At 44.2% G+C, this 18,378-nt stretch overlaps 1 protein-coding gene across 2 annotated transcripts; it reads right to left on the minus strand.

The window, feature by feature from the left end:
• Positions 1–219: 219 nt before the first annotated feature.
• RERGL (RERG like) lies at positions 220–9,918 on the minus strand. Of its 2 annotated transcripts, XM_081927968.1 has the most exons (6): positions 9,729–9,918; positions 9,559–9,688; positions 6,476–6,532; positions 5,899–5,972; positions 4,423–4,571; positions 220–2,685 (listed from the first exon to the last, which is right to left on the minus strand). In XM_081927968.1, the coding sequence occupies exons 2-6, from the start codon at positions 9,608–9,610 to the stop codon at positions 2,403–2,405; spliced, it is 615 nt and encodes a 204-aa protein (XP_081784094.1). In that variant the 5' UTR covers positions 9,611–9,688; positions 9,729–9,918; the 3' UTR covers positions 220–2,402. The 2 variants fall into 2 exon arrangements, with proteins under 2 accessions (XP_081784094.1, XP_081784093.1); XM_081927967.1 differs by having other exon boundaries at positions 9,559–9,918.
• Positions 9,919–18,378: the final 8,460 nt, after the last annotated feature.

Below are 18,378 nucleotides of genomic sequence, written 5' to 3' on the forward strand. Positions count from 1 at the left end.
CCTAAAAAGTAAGGGGAAATGTGTGTGTGTCTTATGGAGCGAATGCAGGCTGCGCAGCTATCCCAGAAGCCAGAACAGCAAGAGGGATTGCTGCTTTCACTGCGCAGCGATCCCTCTTGCTGTTCTAGCTTCTGAGATTCAGAATATATATTTTTCTTTTTTTCCTCCTCCCAAAACTAGGTGTGTCTTGTGGTCTGGTGCATCTTATAGAGGAAAAATACGGTAATTAATCCACCCCACCACCCCCAGGAACTGAGAGCCCAGCACACAAGGATACCAGTTAACAATATCAAGTGTTGTGTGAAGGGCATTACAATGTCAACATTAGTCAGAGCTGGGTTTTGTTTTTTCTTAAAAGGTTGCTGTGGGGAGCAATAAAACCCAACTTCTCCTCCCCCGATCAAGCAACAAATGTATTGGCTTTATCTATTTTTCACTGCTCCTGAGAATTTGCCAAGCAATTCAGAGGAAGAGGTTTCCAAGTATGATCTTAGGGTTCGTTCTCACCAGTTCACTCTGCCCTTCATTTATTTATTATTTATAAACCTCCCTTAATTAAAAATAACCAGGGCAGTAAACAACAAACGTAATCCAAAAATGGCCCGAAATCCATAAAATGCAATAATAAAACAGTGTTGAAAGGCAGAATGGATTAACGATGCGTAAAGGAGTTTTCTCGCAAGTTCTTGTTTAAAGCCGTTCTCCATCAATGGATGATAAAACAATTGCACTTCGTGATTATCAAAGGAGAAAGAAAATGGTGGTGAAATTCTCAGGGTTGGGGTGCAGGGTTTTTGCAGTGCTTACAGCTCCCCTGAGATGACCAAGGGGTGTTTGTGAGTGTCCATCCGTTCATTCTAGAAATCATATGACCAGTGGTCTGCACTCTGCAGTCTTCTGGTATTCCCATACTTCAGTTAAAGCTCCCCTTTTATGTTGGTTGGGTGCTTCTTCCTCACTTTCTTTAAAGCTTAATTTTATTTTTTACTTTGCTCACAAGGCTCCTCAGCATGAACCCCGGGCACTCTTATTTTGCTGAGACACCAAAATGTGCATTTACGCATAGAAATGAGCATATGCAAATTTTGGAACAAATTTGTGCCCTGGGTCTTTGCTTGCAATACTTCTGAAAGGCACTAACATATTTTATTGTAAGAAAACCAATTATTGCTGATAATATGAACTACCTGGAAGCTTTAAGTAGAAGTAAACCATACATAGTTTTAAGTAGACTTAGACTGCAGTCCTATACATGACAGTAAGTTTCATTGGACAAGGCAGGACTTACTTCTGAGTAGACATACATAGGATTGTATTGCTAGATAGGTCTATATAAACAGAAACATGAATGGAGAAGAGATGTGGGAAGCTGTTAGGTTAAATCCATAGAACAAGTAAATGTCAGGACGAAAGCAGACCCTAAGGATTTAGAGTTATTGCAATCTGGGCTGCACTATAAATTTAAAGCTTCTGCCCAAAAAAGAATGCCCCAAATTGTGGTTTGTTGTGGGTGCTGAGAATTGCTAGGAGACCACTATTCCCCTCACAGGGCTTCCGTTACCAGAGTTTATTGAAAAGAGAGATTGGCTGTTAAACTACTCTGAAAATTGTAGCTCTGTGAGGAGGAATAGGGGTCTCCTAACAACTCTCAGCACCCTTAGTAAACCACAGTTCCCATGATTCTCTGGGTGAAACTATGGCTATTTAAAGTGGTATGATATAGTTTTTTATATATAGTGCAGATGGGGGCTTAGTCTCCACACAATGTATCCTTCTCAGCCTTGTTGACATATTGATTCTGGTCCTGGGACTCAGCTAGATTGGTAAAAAAACCCACAACATTTTGTAGGCGTTTTACATGCAATATAACACTGTGACTCCAGATGGCGCTGTGGAGTTCCATTTTTGCCATCACGATTTCTCATTATAAAGGCTACAACACATTTTTCTGAAGCATTTCTTTGATCTGTCTAGATCCAGCCCAAGTCCAGCTCAATGTTGTTTTCTGGTGTTAGCTTAGGTCCCATTGCTTTCAATTGGACTCAGTGTTGACTAACATCAGCTGGGTCAAGAAAGCCTTGCTGCCTACCCATTGGCTGTAGCAGCAAAAAATTTGCATGTCTGGATCTGCCATCATATTTCAATCACTGCAGGCAGAACTTTTGTGTTATGTGTCAACTCAAATACAACTCTTTTCAGCGGAGACAGGTCACACGTCCCTATGAGAGTCAACCATCCATCAGACCTCAAGCAATGTGTGAATAATTCAATATTGCTCTACGGCTTCCTTTCAAATGAAGCTCTTTAGAAATGAAATTCCCTGGAGTAAAATCTCCATGTTGACTACGTCTTCGTTTGTGTGCATCTTCTTCCTGCCCTGATCACGGCTGGAGGACCTTCCCCTAAACAGACTTCCTTCTCTTCCCAAACATGTTGTTGATCAGTTTGGCCATAGATTTTGACCCACTAGGCCGCCTTTTCTCCTTCCCCTTAGCGTTTGAGGTGACGTTCTTCAGGACTTTGGTGAACATGGCTGCCACTTCCTGACAATGTTCTGCCGCAGACAGTTCGCAGAATTGGCATTTGTAGTCCAGGGCCAACTTTTGCCCTTCCTCCCAGCCAACTTCACGCATATGGCACAAATCTTGCTTGTTCCCAACTAAAATGACAGTGGAGTCTGCAGCCCTGAGGGAGAGTTGAGGAGAGGAAAAACTCATAAAACACAATTTGTTGATCATTTTATTCTGAGGTTGCTTATTATTGTTTATTTATTATTGCAGTTATATTCCCTCTATTGTCCAAGGAGCTAAAGGTGGCATTAGGTTGAGACTTTGACTGGCCCAAGTTCACCCAGTGAGTTTCATGACTGAGCAGGGATTTGAACCCTGGAATCCCAGGAACTAGTCCAACACTAACCACTAAACCACAACGGCTTTCTATGTTACATAGGGTAGCCCTGTGTCCTGTTTTACAGATCCTCTATCATGTGTCATTATTAATTATTATTATTACAGTGGTACCTCTGTTATGAACTTAATTCATTCTGGAGGTCCATTTTTAACCTGAAACCGTTCTTAACCTGAGGTTAATTTCCACTAATGGGCCTCCCGCTGCCGCCGGCGCGTGATTTCTGTTCTCATCCTGAGGTAAAATTCTTAACCCAAGGTACTACTTCTGGGTTAGCCGAGTCTGTAAACCAAAGTGTTTGTAACCCAAGGTACCACTGTATTAATTTCTAAATGTGTTTATAAGCTAGCAGATGCAACTCTGTATGTACTTCCTTTGATGATGTGTTTCCTCCATTTTTGGAATGTGTAAGTAGTCATTATGCTGCCTTTAGCTTATTTACACGGACCAGACAATTTGGTGGTGTTTTTACCAATACAATTTTAAGCCCCGCTGATAATGGGTTTGCAAGGCGGCACCTAAATCTTAAGAAACAAATGAAGAACATGGTTCAGCTCATGTTTTGCATGCTGAATGTAAGAGATTAGGGCCTTACCTGCACTGCAAACCTGTATCAGAAATATCCTGCTTGAACTGACATAGCTTCACTTAAAAGAATCTTAGGATTTTGGTTTGGCGAAATGCTTTAGATTTCTCCATTGGGATCCTTCTCCCACCCTCATGTAACTCCATTTCCCAGGGCTTCTTGGGGAAAAGGAATGACTCTTAGGCCAGCAAAACTCTGGATGCATTCAGATCAGACATGGGGATTATTGCATTAATTCCCCTGGTTATACTGCTAGGACTACTGTCCTGGCATCTAACCATCATTTTACAGTGTGTCACCTGTTGCATTATGGAACCGGCTTGATATACCCTCATGTCATGCTAAATTTCATTCATACTCAGTGGACATGGTATGACACAACAGCAGACGTCATGGGACATGTCTCCACTCTTCAGGTGCCTGCATGCTTCTGCTCCCACTGTGAAAACTACAGGAAAGCCCTATATGCCAGAGCAGCACCACAGTGGCAGTGTGTGTGATCCACGAAGACAACAGGAAGATTACAGTGTAAAACACCCGTGATTTTCCAGGTTAACAGCATCGCAAACAGGTATTTTTTGGAAGTCGTTAACCTGAGAATGAGCACGAGATTTCTACTAGATTTGCAGAAGTGGCTCTTACGTCATGCGAAAGATTACATAAAATGTGAAAAGGATGGGGATAAGGGAATCATAGAATTGGAGCTGGAAGGGACCATGAGTATCATACAGTCCAACTTCCTGCAGTGCAGGAATATCCTGCCCAATGTGGAGCTCAAACCCGTGACCCTAAGAATAAAGGGCTGTCTGAATGCAGCCCCTGTAGTACAGATATGTTCAACAGGATGGGAACTATAAGAAATGACCAGACTCTCTCATGGCTGTCACAATCCTTTCAACATTCCTATCTCCAGCCATTGATGGACTTACCTTTTGCAGCCCGACATGTGGCACTCTCGTATCCGGTACAGCAAGGCTTTTGCAAAGGCAAAGGAGGCTCTGTCACTGATTGCGTACACGACCACAAACCCATCTGCCCAGTGGAGCTCATCAGTGAGGGACAACTTCCCCCGTCGAGGCTGGAAGGTAACAGACCCATCGCATGAGAGGATGCGACAGCATAGCATACCATAGAGCACCTTAATGACTGTAAACACTGACTTTTAGATACTTTGCCCTGGAAACTCTCACCTTTAACAATAACCTATGAAAGCTGCTTCTAGTGAAGTATGAGAAGCTGAGGTAAGCAGAACAAAGGGGGATACTGGGAGTGGCCACTGAGACCACGTAACACTGGTCCTGAAAGACCAACATTGACTCCAAGTATGTTTCTGAGCCCAATTCAAAGTGTTGGTGCTAACCTTTAAAGCCCTAAACAGCCTCGGTCCAGTATACCTGAAGGAGCATCTCTATCCCCATCATTCAGCCAGACACTGAGGTCCAACTCCAAGGGCCTTCTGACGGTTCCCTCACTATGGGAAGTGAGGTTACAGGGAACCAGGCAGAGGACCTTCTCAGTAGTGGCGTCCACCCTGTGGAACGCCCTCCCATCAGATGTCAAGGAAATAAACAACTATCTGACTTTGAAAAGCCATCTGAAGGCAACCCTGTTTAGGGAAGTTTTTAATGTCTTATCATGTTTTTAATATTCTCTTGAGAGCCACCCAGAGTGGCTGGGGAAACCCAGACAGATGGGTGGGGTAGAAATAATAAATTATTATTATTATTATTATTATTATTATTATTATTATTATTATTAGCATGTAAACACATATAAAATCACAATAACTGCTTTGTTGGTCCAGACCAACTATCCATGTAAGTTCACATGAACCTTTGGTGCACACACCTATATGGGGTCGATTTACAGCCCAAGATTCTGTCTATAACAGAGGCAAACCAGCCCCCCTGGGCTCTCCCCTGTTATTTGGTGTTCAGAAATATCACAACTAACTGGAACCTAAGTGGAACAGCCCTTTACAGCACCATCCTCCAAGAATCAGCTTAATTCCTTTTTATAAGCAGCACGTGAACTTATTGCCATTGCAACATCACGTGGCAGTGAATTGCATAAGCAGATTATGGGCTATGGGATGCAAATGTGGATGCATACATTAAATAATTATTTGATCCCAGCCATTGGTTTCCACCAACACCAACCCAACCCTCTCAATTATTTGCATCCCAGAAAGGAGCATGCAACCACAAACCATGTTTGGACCACTTTTTGGATCAAAATGGATTGACATCGAAGACATGAATCTTAATTAGGGGTTCAGTTTAGAACCATGGATCTCGCAGCCCCCTCTCCTGCACTTTATTTCCCAACATTACTTAAAAGACCTTCAGAGTGATGTTACGTGATGCAACATCAAAGCATGCTATCAGCAGTGTTCTTTAACTTACTTGTGAACAAGGATCATATATTTCCAGGTTGATCGGCTTTCCTTCCAGACAAACGTGCTTTGTATAGATGCACTCTGTGAGACAAGAGAAGGAGGACACACATGATCATGAGTGTAAAAAAAACAAAAAAAATTGATTTGCCACTGCTCATGTAAAAAAACCACACCAGGATTCACATCCCCACTCAGTCACTCATGGAGCGACCTTAGGCCACTCATATTCTCTCAGCCTAACCTACCTCACAGAGTTCTTGTGAGGATAAGATGGTGGAGAGGACAACCATTCGTGCCACATTGAGTTCCTCAGGAAAAAGGTTGGATATAAATGCCATTCATACATACATACATACATACAGTGGTATGAGTCAGCCTGGATAGCTCAGTTGGTTAAAGCATGATGCTGATAATGTTAAGGATGCAGGTTCGATTCCCTACTCCTGTGTTGCAGGTGGTTGGACTTGATGATCCTCAGGGTCCCTTCCAACTCTACAATTCTATGATTCTGCTTTCAATGCATAGTGCAGATGGGACCTAAGAGGCAAAGTAGATACAGATTTTCCAAGTTAGTGGAGGCTTACCAGAGTCAGAAGCATATTCTCCAATGAAGCGCCTGGTCAGAAAACGTACTGTAAGGGCTGCAATGAGAGAACAAAATGTGACATGAGAAATGATCTTCAGCCTGTTGGACAAGCCCAAGACATTTTGCTGCCTGAGGCAGGACAGCAACGTGTACAGTACCCACAAAGTTGACACTGAGACAGAAATTCCACAAGCATCTATTTCTGGAAATATAAATGCAATAATAAATTATTTGCTTCTCATTTGTGACATATGTAGTTACCAGCAAACAGACACTTCATTCTGGCCCAAAGTATGGCCAGCCATGATGACACAAAAGTGTGGGCTGGCACTGATGACAACTAGGTTACATGGACTTGTGTGCATCTGCAGGACAGACACTGCAATAAATCCCCATCTCCCTAAACCTCATGGATGGAGAAAGTTGGCTGCAACTAACAATTGCCTTTGTTTTCAATGGGACTTAGTTTTGCTGGAGCCTGGCCACAGAATGTACTGACACTTTCCTGGAAAAGGAGACAAAAGCAAGATGCTCCAGGCAGTTAATTGGCCCCTAGTGCTGAGGAGACCAACAATGGATCCCTGGTGAGGAAGGACTTGGTGCAGAAGAGGAAAGAATGAAGAGGCACTTTTTAACACTCATTTATGAATGTCATTCAAGTCTGTCTTTTCTCCCTTGGTGGAATTCAAGATGGTTAAACATGGGGAACCCACTGAATCTCTCATCCAGACACTCTTCAGACTGCAATCTGCTTCACTTTCACAAGAGTGTGGCATCACTTGCCTTCAGACAATGTCCTGGGCACCTGCATACGCCCTGGGACTCGAATTTTGAGTTTCATTGTCAAAATGAAACAGTAAAAGTGGGCAGTGTGGTAGAACGGGAGACCAAAAAGCTCCAATGGCTGCTTAGCCATCAAGCTCAACAATGACCCTGGGCTCGTCACCATCTTCTGGCCCAACTTACTATTTCACAGGGATGTCATGCCCCTCTGAGCTCCGTGGAAGAAACGTTATGAGAGAAATGTGACAAATAAAGAAGACTAGTCTTGCTAGTCAGCTACACTGCAGAAATACCCTTGTGGCACATCTATCCTATGTCAGCAATCAGAAAATCAGATCTACTCCTCAAGGTAGAAGCACATGCAGCTCTGCCACCGATCATGGGACACTGATCACTGATCTGGGACAATGCAGGACTTGGGTCTGCACAAAATAATTTGGGACAATAGCAGGACTCAAAGAATTGCAGAGTTGGAAGGGATACACTAGGGTCATCTAGCGCAGTGTTTCCCAACCTTGGGCCTCCAGATGTTTTCGGCCTACAACTCCCATCATCCCTAGCTAGCAAGACCAGTGGTCAGGGATGATGGGAATTGTAGTTCAAAAACAGCTGGAGGCCCAAGGTTGGGAAACACTGATCTAGCGTAACCTTCTGCAATGCAGGAATGACAGTTACAGACCCTGGCAGGTGGTCAGCCAACTTCTGTTGAAAAATCTCCCATAAAGAAGAGTTCACCACCTTCCAAGGTAGTCTATCCCACTGTCAAGTCAGAAAGTTCTTCCTAATGTTTAGTCAGAATCTCCTTTCTTGTAACTTGAATCCATTGGTTTGGGTCCTAATCTCTGGAGCAACAGCAAGCAAGCTTGCTCCATCTTCCATGTGACACATCCCTTCAGATGGCTGAAAATGGCTATCCTATCATCTCATCTTTGACCAAACTGCAGGAGGCAGTGGAAGACAGAAGTGCCTGGCGTGCTCTGGTCCATGGGGTCATGAAGAGTCGGACACGACTAAACAACTAAACAACAAAATCATCTCATCATGTCTGCACAAAACAAGCTGGCAACATCAGCAATGGGGTTTCCCATGCCAAATTAGGATGATGTTGTTGATGATGATGATAATTCTCCCACACATTTAATTAATGGCTAAAGCTTTACACTGGAGAGGTGCCACTGGGTGAATCCCAAATGCATCCTTAAGGAACCCCTGGAGCAATATTTGGGCTATTGCGAGTGAATAGCTTACAGATCTTAGTGCAAATCTGGATTTATAGACTCTAGAGTTAGTTTTAGAGAACATTGCCAATGGCATAGTTTTGGAAATTATTGGTCAGGAGAGGTGAGATATCAAAATGTCACATTTGGAAAGTTGATGCACGGAGATGTCTGTGCATGTTAACTCTGAAGTTAAGTCCATTTTAGATCAAATGGGCCCAAGAAAATATTGCTAAACTGACAGCATTAGAGAGTTTGTGCTTCTAAAAAAAAAAGGAGAAAGAAAATGTACCATTCAAAAAGTTGAACTTCCAATTTCAATTTTGCAGTTTCAGATTCAGCTATCGGAATTTTCAGCTATTTCAAACGCTGCTTTGCAAAATGAAATTTCAAATTGAAGACATCCCAGAATTCTGGACACACTCTCCCCCACCCCTCACATGAGCTAAAGTGGCTAACTTTTATTCGACCAGTTCTCCTCCAACCAACACTTTTCTAGGTACTGAAGATATACACTGACAGAAATTTCACTGCTCTATACAAAAGTGCTGTTAAAGGCATAGCAGCAAGGTCTTGGCGGGGAAATGGCAACCATAAGTAGGTACTTTGAAAGAAGGGTATTTTTAAAAATATATAACATAAATAAATACAGATACTTTCTAGCTACATATGTCAAAATACTGTTAACGGGACAGAAGCAGGGCCTGTGAAATGTTGGCAGTTTGGATGAGGTATATGGAAATAATTTTATTTTCTTGCGCAAAATAAATAAAGACAGCTCTTGGACACATATCACTTGATCGTATTTCAAAAGAATGGGAAACAAAAAATCTCTCTCCCTCCCTCCCTCTCTCTCTCTCTCTCACACACACACATGCATCCTATAAACTTCGTTTAAACTTTAGATTATATCACAAACACACCAAGCAATCCCTCACCCCAGCTAAAAAAGCGGTGGGGGGGGGGGGAGACATGGAGAACTCCAGTAGTTTTTTTAAGTTATCCCAAAGTGCCTGTAAACGGATATACAGCAGCAATTCAGGTAGCTAGAAAAGGGAGGTCAAAGAGAGGGGAGCCTTACCAGATTTGCCTGTTCCTTCGCTGCCCAAAACAGCTACTTTCATTTCATTCATTCTTGAAAAAGCACTTTAATAAAGGCACTTAAAGCGTTCCGAACCACAAACTTCCACGCAGGGCAGATGCGCTCGCGGGTGGCGCAACTTCAGTCTGTTCCTATTGCTTCTGCGCCCTGGCCCCTCGTCTTTACGCACTTCGCCTACTTCCCTAGACAGCAATTTGGAGCTGTTTGACCGCTGCCTGCAACTTCTTCTATTTAGCCTCCCGGGCTGAGGACGTCAAGGGAGGGCGAACTGGGAGCATAATAAGTTCAAGAACCCGCCCACCCTTAGATGCCTGCGTTTTTCGTTTGTGTGTGTGTGTGTCTGTTTGGCAAGGAAAGGAACTGAGACATCTCTCCCATCTCCGTCCAAGCCTGTGATCACTCTCTCCTCTTTGCAACGGTATGAAACAGGCACAAAGCAAACAAGAACCTGCTCTGGTCAGTTTCCTCCCTGCCTGTTAAGAGGCGAGATGGATATTTCCTCAAATGACATAGGGAGAAGAAAGTGAAATTGAGTTTCATCCTGTGAAATTGACCTCCTTAGTTTTTGAACGTCCCCTGAACTGGTGATTTCATTGTTTTAACGGGGTTTTTTTTAAAAAAAAAAAAATTTTAAAAAATCTTTTTGTTTTATTTTATAAAATTTATAGTGTGCTTCATTGTAAAAAATAAAAATATAATAAAAAAACCCTCAAAGTGGTTTATAAATAAGGGCAAAAGTGTAAAATCATTGCTAAAAAGAATTAACAACAATAATTTAAAACAGACAACAAATAAAAATTCACAAGCTAAAATCAGATGAAAGCACATATCAACATTCTACATAACTGGGTAGGCTTGTTTGAACAAAAGTGTTTTTATCGGGCACTGAAAAAAGTACAGCAAAGCTGCCTGCCTGATATCATGGTTGCTTTATTGTATATTTTTGTAAAGGGTGTTTTAATGTTATTGCATATTTTAATTATGTATTGATTTTATAGTTGTAAAGTACTTAGAAGGCATTTTGGCATATACATGGCATAATAATTAATCATATTATTATTAATAATAAATCAATTATAATTATAATAACTTGCCCATCATGTTATTTCCAGAGTTTCCCCTGCAAAAGCAACACTGCCCTTCCCTCCCTGGAGTGAGGAGAAGGAAGGGCAAATTCATAGAAGATAACGTCCCCTGCTAGGGGCGGAGCTCGGGCTCCCACCCACAACCACTCCCCTCTCTTCCAGGGAGGAGAGTCTTTATATAGAACCTTTAGAGGCAGTATATCATTGAATTCCAGTTTGGGGATGGGTTTGGGAACAGCACTTGTGTGGCTATTGCATTCACGCTCTCCTCGTAAACATCCCAGGGGCAGCTGGTTGGCCTCTGTGTGAAACAGCGTGTTAGATTAGCAGCAGAATAAGCCACTAACTTCAATGGGGCTTACTTCCTAGTAACAACGCAGTCCAATAAAAGTCTTCTGAGAAGTCCCACTGAGTACAATAGAACACAAGGGTATTAGTTCAAGCTAGGAAACAAGGAGTAGTGATTTACTAGTCTGGTATGCAAGTTGGGCTTTTTTCCCATTACAAAAATAGAAAGACGTGTTTTACTCCCATTTCTGTAAGTTTTATTGTGTTTCACTGGGGTAAGGAAAATCATCTATAGGGCACGTTCAAATGTCTCTGGGGCCAGCCAAAATAGGTGCAAAAATGAGTGCAGAAGTGGAAATACTTGCCACAGTAGCTCAGTAGTAGAGTACATTGTTTGCATTAAGAAATTGCCAAATTCAATCCCTGACACCTCCAAGTAGGGCAGGGAGAACCTTCCTTCCTAAACCCCTGAGGAACCACTGAATGTAGACAATACCCAGGTAGATAGACTAATGGTCTGACTTGGTATATGGCAGATGCTGTTGTTACTGTGGATACTAGTTGCTGAGGAACAAGGATGGAAGAAAGCCCTGCATTCAGCAGAGGCTGGCCTGTCAGACCAAATGGCGATGCTGCCCCACCAACCTCAGAGAACCCTCACCTCTGTGCCTTCTTCCTTACAGCCAGCCCAGGCAATGGCACTAACAATCAACTTCCTCCTCCTTCATCTCAGTGTTGCCATTGTATCACTCAGTATGGAGGAAGGTGTGTCGGGTGGAGTAGAATTATATGGCTGACTTCTGCCCTACACATCTCATTAAGACACTAGCCTCCACTGCATCCATCCAAACTCTGCTTCCGGGCTTCCCAGAGAAATCTGGTGGACAAAGGATGCTGGATGAAGTGGAAGTTTGGACTGATCCATCAGCCTATTTCTTCTGACTTTACGATGTCTTGTGTTTACTGGTATACTAGCCCTAAATGTAGCAAACCAGTGGCACTGGGATACACAGACCTATGTGTCTTGGGGCCTTAGGATGAGTTCCTCAGAAGAAAGTTCCTGTTCAGGAATTGACCTTCTGGAACAAACGGAGGCATTGTGAGCGTTTTGTTGCCATAGGGTTTATTTTTAGTATCAGAATGCTAACTCCTTTTTTTCTTTTTTTAGCTCCTGTGTTTTCACAGTTGCACACTGCACTGTGAAAAAGGCAGACCACAGAAGTGGGGGCACTGCCTGGAATTGTAACTTTTGGCCTTTGGCTTAGCTAGCTAAACATTGTGATTCTCTCACCGCAAAGGAAGCATTTAATAAAAGCAAAAAGAGAGAGGAAAGGGTGACTTGAAGACTATGCTGACCAGGAGGTTTATTTATTTTGCATTCCAGCCATGTGGCTAGTCAGCTTCAGAAACCCAAGTAGAAAATTGCTCCTCACAAATGAGGACTGGGAAAACCAGGCATACTTCAGTGTGAGCTATCAGCATCTAGCCTAGAATGTGGGTGGTCAGATGCAAAAGACAACTGGGCTCCTACATCTTTAATAAGAACATACCTGGAGCAATGTTCTGTTTCCATCAGCAGACAACCAGATGCCTCTGAGAACTCACAAAAGAGGCCATTAGTCCTCTTCTCCTGTTCTTTCATAGCAACTGCAATTCAGAGGTATGGTGCCTGGGATTCTGGACACAACACATAGCCATTGTGACTAGCAGTCACTGATAAAGGTAAAGGGACCCCTGACCATTAGGTCCAGACACGGACAACTCTGGGGTTGCGGTGCTCATCTCGCTTTCTTGGCCGAGGGAGCTGGTGTACAGGTTCCAGGTCATGTGGCCAGCATGACTAAGCCGCTTCTGGTGAACCAGAGCAGCGCACGGAAACGCCATTTACCTTCCCGCTGCAGCAGTACCTATTTATTTACTTGCACTTTGATGTGCTTTTGAACTGCTAGGTTGGCAGGAGCAGGGACCGAGCAACGGGAGCTCACCCCGCCGTGGGGATTTGAACTGCCGACCTTCTGATTGGCAAGTCCTAGGCTCAGCGGTTTAACCCTCAGCGCCACCCATGTTTAATCCCCCTTTAACAACCATCTAAGTTGGTGGCAATTACCACATCTTGTGGAAGTGAATCCACCAATTTAGGTAGGGCCTAGGCTAGAACAAAAATAAATTAGAACATAAGTAAATAATGGGTTGCAGATGCAGAAGGGGTGTTCACACATTGCATTCAACAAGTGTACAATCAGTGGGCCTCTTCAGATGACCTATAAATTAAGCCTCCATTCTGATTTGCTTGCACAAAGCTTATGTTGTACAGTGGAACCTCGGTTGTCGAATGTAATCTGGTCTGGAAGACCGCTCAACTTCCAAAACATTTGACAACCAAGGCGCAATTGCCAGTCAGCAAAATTCATTGGAAAAATGGAGAAGCGCGCCTCAGAACCTGTTCGACTTCTGAGGTGCATTTGGAAACAGAAGCATTCACTTCCGGGTTGTCGGTGTTTGGGTTCTGAATTGTTCAGCTTCCGAAGCATTTGACAACCGAGGTTCCACTGTACAGTAGTTAATCCCAGCTTGTATCCAGATGAGTGCTCAAAATTGTGTGGTCTGCCAAGTGATGTAGAGCATAACCTCTGGACCCCAAGTATTTGATGCACTTCAAGGAACACAGCAGTGTTGCTGTGCATGGGAAAGATATAAGTTGCACCTGATCTGAGGGGGAAGAGCTACTGCTGAGAGGAAGCCGGGCTGAACAAGAAAGTGAGTTGAGGGAGGAGTTAGCAGCCAGCAGCCTTCAACTGTGGTTCATTGCAGCTTCTGGGAGCTCTTGACCAAGAGCTCACAAACAGGACTTGCAAACGGGGGTGTTAGCGAGGGAGTTTGGCATGGGAGCTTAAGGGAGAGGCCTAGAGTAATGCCTCATGGTGTGCATAGGACCAAGAGACATGGAGGGTGAGGGAATGATCTGCAGCACCTGTGCCTGGAACACCTGTTAGCCCAGTAGCTAACTCAATCCCTGGTATCTCCAGTTAAAAGGACCAGGTAAGAGATGATGTTGAAATGGTGTCCATCTGAGACCCTGGAAAGCCATTGCAGACATCTGCTCTGCCATGTAGAAGGTGCCAGTTTAATCCCTGGCATCACCAGCCAATGTCTGGGAAAGAACCACAACCAGAGTGATCAATGCAAGTCTAGATGGACTGATGGTCTCAACCAGTATAACACAGCTTCGCATGTTCAGCTAAGCCTACTGTGGGTTTTTCTGTCACCACTGACCTGGCAATCCTACAGGGACTGTAAAAATCTCACAACAGGTGGCAGGGGGTGAGCTTCAAATATTGATTTGGACTAACCAGCCAGTTATTCAGCTGCAGGCTTCTAGATACTACAGAATGTTGAATCCATATGGGTTTCGTTGAGAGGATTTCTGCCTCCTGCTCACAGAGACTTTTTTTCAAACTCCAAATTTAATTTTGTTTTTATTTTTCCCCTGTTGGGGATGTAATGTTTGTTTTTCACATGCCTGAACCCCAGAAACACTTTGAGTGTAAAAATGTTGTTCCAGAGAAGTGGCCCTAGCTCAGGTGTGAGGCAACTTTGGCCTTCAGAAGTTGTCAGACTACAATTCCCATTAGCCTTAGCAAAGGATGATGGATATTGTAGTCCAACAACATCAGGAGGACACAGGTTCCCCATCCATGTTCTATGCCATGGATGCCACTTAGGCTTCTGGTGGCAAAGGTGAATCTTTTAGCATCCCTTAATTGCAATCCTGATCCTAATCGTGTCCCATCAGCTATTACTGAACTTCAACTCCCATCAGCTCCAGCAAGCATGGCCAATGGCCCCCAATGATGGATGTTTTAGTTGAGCAACATCTGGAGGGCCAAATGTTCCGCACACCTACCCTAGATGAAAGGTAACATTCAAGCAAGGTTTATAGCTGGCCACATGACATTGTCCACAGTGATGTGCTGAGTACAGAGGAGTTTCTTTCCTCCTTCTCAGTCATCATAGTTCTTGTCAGTTTGTGCCTAAAACACTGCCTGGTGTTTCAAAGTTGCATCGTCAGCCCTTTGTGATGTTTAGACGTGGAATGAAAATGCTTCTATTTTGGCCTTCTGCACCTTCTGTCCTTTGGTTTTAAAAAATCCATGTTTAGAACCTGGCTGACATTTTGATGCATGATTGACATTGTGCAGCTCACTTTTCTGTAACTATTCTGGCTCTGTAAAGTAACAGTGTCCCATAAACAGGCTGAAGATCATGGTTTGCTATTTTAAAAAGTGGTGCTGTGTGCAAGTTTACCTTATATCTTGATAAGTGGAAGGGAGGGAGAAAAGAAGGGAAGGAGGAGTCTGGACTGTCCCTAATAGTGTAACTAGACTTGACTATCAACTCAGGGATGCTACAGAAAATAATGCTGCTGTATTTGAGACCCCTTCTTCTTCCTTATAATGTGGAAGTGCACGATAAGACCAGTGGTAGGAGTTTGGATTTGATATCCCGCCTTGACTCCCTTTAAGGAGTCTCAAAGTGGCTAACATTCTCCTTTCCCCTCCTCCCCCACAACAAACACTCTGTGAGGTGAGTGGGGCTGAGAGACTTCAAAGAAGTGTGACTGGCCCAAGGTCACCCAGCAGCTGCATGCGGAGGAGGGGAGACGCGAACCCGGTTCCCCAGATTACGAGACTACCGCTCTTAACCACTACACCACACTGGCTCTCTGGGACCAAAGACTATTTCTGCAACAGGGTCCCTACAAGGTGTCTGTCTCCAGCCTGCCACAACCGTCCAAACAGCATGGAAGGAGAGCTTTTTACCCACTGTACGCTCCAACATGAAGCATTTAGGAACACTGAAAGCACAAGGTGTTTCTGTTTCAATACAGTGGTGTGCAAGTTTCTTTTTGGTTTTTAAAACTATAATTCACTACCAGGGAGTGCCTGGTGCTGCCCAGGAATTTTTAGAAACCAAAAATATATTGTGGTTTTTAAATGGATCGTGTAATTTGTGAGTTTGGACCCGTGGCACCAGAAATGGGGTGGAGCCATTCCAATGGTGTCTGGTGTCAGAATGGAGCCTGGTGTCCAAACACGGACAAAGATCCCTACGCCCCACCTGGGGACTCCTCATGCCAAGTTTGGTGACAGTATCTCAGGAGGCATCCAAACCCATAGAGAACAAATTCACCCTAGGGTCCCAGGATGGGCTACAATGATTAAAACCCAACATTAATATTAAAACACAACATTACAAACTATTAAAAGCAGTTTTGTAATTTAAAAATAAAGTAGGTCTTAAAAATAGGCACCTGAAGTGACAAAAGGCAGGGCGAAGAGGTACATCTTCAGCATTCACTTAAAACCGAAGGTACCAGATGCAGCTCTAAGGGAAAGGAGTTCCACAACTTGTTACGTACAATGAAACGTCACGGGAAGCACAACTTAACTCACTCCAAAAGAAGATACTGGAGTGCTCAAAGGCATGTATGTACACAGAAAATAATAGATCTAGCTGCAGGGACAGAGGAAGGGGAGTGTGGTGGGCACGGGCCGCCCCGGTGTCACACGATGGCTTGTATGCGCGCGCAGGCTCCACGCTGCCCAAACGGTCCGCCCACTGCCTCCCCCACAGCTGTAGGGTGGCTGAGTTGGAGGAGGCAGGCAGACTCTGGAGGGCCCGCAATGCACCCCGTCCCTATGGGCGGCTCGCTCCGCTCTTGCCCCGCCCATATGGGCAGCTTGCCCTGCCCCTGGGCGCGTCAACCAGCTGAAAGGCAACATTTGAGGTGTGCATTAATTTTTACAATGCCTTCCCAGAATGGCATCAAGTCAGGCATTCTGGGGCACTGCAAGAATGTTTATACAGTGGTACCTCGGGTTAAGAACTTAATTCATTCTGCAGGTCCGTTCTTAACCTGAAGCACCAATTTAGCTAATGGGGCCTCCGGCTGCTGCTGAGCGATTTCTGTTCTCATCCTGAAGCAAAGTTCTTAACCCGAGGTACTATTTCTAGGTTAGCGGAGTCGGTAACCTGAAGCGTATGTAACCTGAAGTGTATGTAACCCGAGGTACCACTGTACTGTAGAGATGCAGCCATAGTCAAAAAGCAGCAAATAATCAAATGCAGAGGAACATTACCATTTAAAGTTCAGTCCTAAATAGGTAATCCCCTCTGGCCCACCAGAGAAGAGTGCCGCTGGTTCAAATACATCTTTCATAAGCAGAGAAATTCATTTCTGATTTAAGTAATCTCACAAAATGCCACACTTGTGGCATATTTTTGGCTCTCGCTAATAATCATTCAGATGAAAGTGCTTCATCATGCTGCATGCTGCAATTAAGACAGTTAACGTTTGGCCATAAGTTTTTTTGTTTTGTTTTTGTGGTGCAATGCAATGATGCTAATATGGTTTCATAAGCACCCTGCCAAATTTTTCCTTTTATGACCAGATCCCAGTCGCACAAAGGAGCTGTTTTACGACCGCTGTTGACAATAAAGATGAATGCTTTTGAGTGTCCTCCAGAAAGATAGTTGAAATCTCAGACAGAGTTGATTTAATTCAACGTCTGCTATTTCTGCAACTTGTAAGTCACGGTGCTGGAGCCGGATGTTGTCCTGAAATAGAAAGATGACAAAGGTTGAAATTCCATTAAACAATACATGATAAATTGCATTTATTTAGGGGTTTTATACCACAAATTTTTCCCTTAGGGGGCACAAGGAGGCTTACAGATAAAACCAATAATTTCTAAAACATAGGGGGAAAGACTCTCCTCCTGGAAGAGAGGGGAGTGGTTGTGGGCGGGAGCCGAGCTCCGCCTCCAGCAGGGGGCGTTGCCCCTGCCTCCCACTCACCTGGCGGGCGCCCACGCCCATCGTCAGGCACCCAACCAGGTGCCTCTGAGGGGGCGTGTACAGCAGCCTAAATGCTGCAGCGCCAGCCCCACCTCGGTCTCACTCTTCGCCGTCCCGTCGCGAATCACCCACCCTCCACTCCCTTTGAGCTCAGGGTCTTAGTTTTCTTTGGCCTTGCTATGGACCTTAGGTTGGTCGCCCTGGTTGTCCGGGGGGGCTGGTAGGAATTTTTCCATTTGGCATTAGGCTTTTTGGTTTTTTTGCCTACCTCGTAGCAATCGTCACAACTTTCGTGGTATTGGTGGGTAGGTTAGGCATTGGAATAATGTGTTGTGGTGTGTCGAAGGGCTAGGTGTGGCCATCACCTATGCCTTCAATTTTTGGGTATTCTGTTAAAGGAATCCGGCAGTCGTGTATTCTGTCCGATGCCTGCTTGGCGGGAGGCCATGGCACGACCCTCGGTGACATCAGGGGAGAGCCTATAGTTGGATTAGCATCAACAGGCTCCACCTACTGGTGAATAAACCCCCCCCTTGTTTTAGACTCACCCCTCTCTGAGGGGGTGGGG

The sequence above is a fragment of the Podarcis melisellensis genome (assembly GCF_964234715.1).
Source record: "Podarcis melisellensis genome assembly, chromosome: 10".
NCBI lineage: Eukaryota > Metazoa > Chordata > Lepidosauria > Squamata > Lacertidae > Podarcis > Podarcis melisellensis.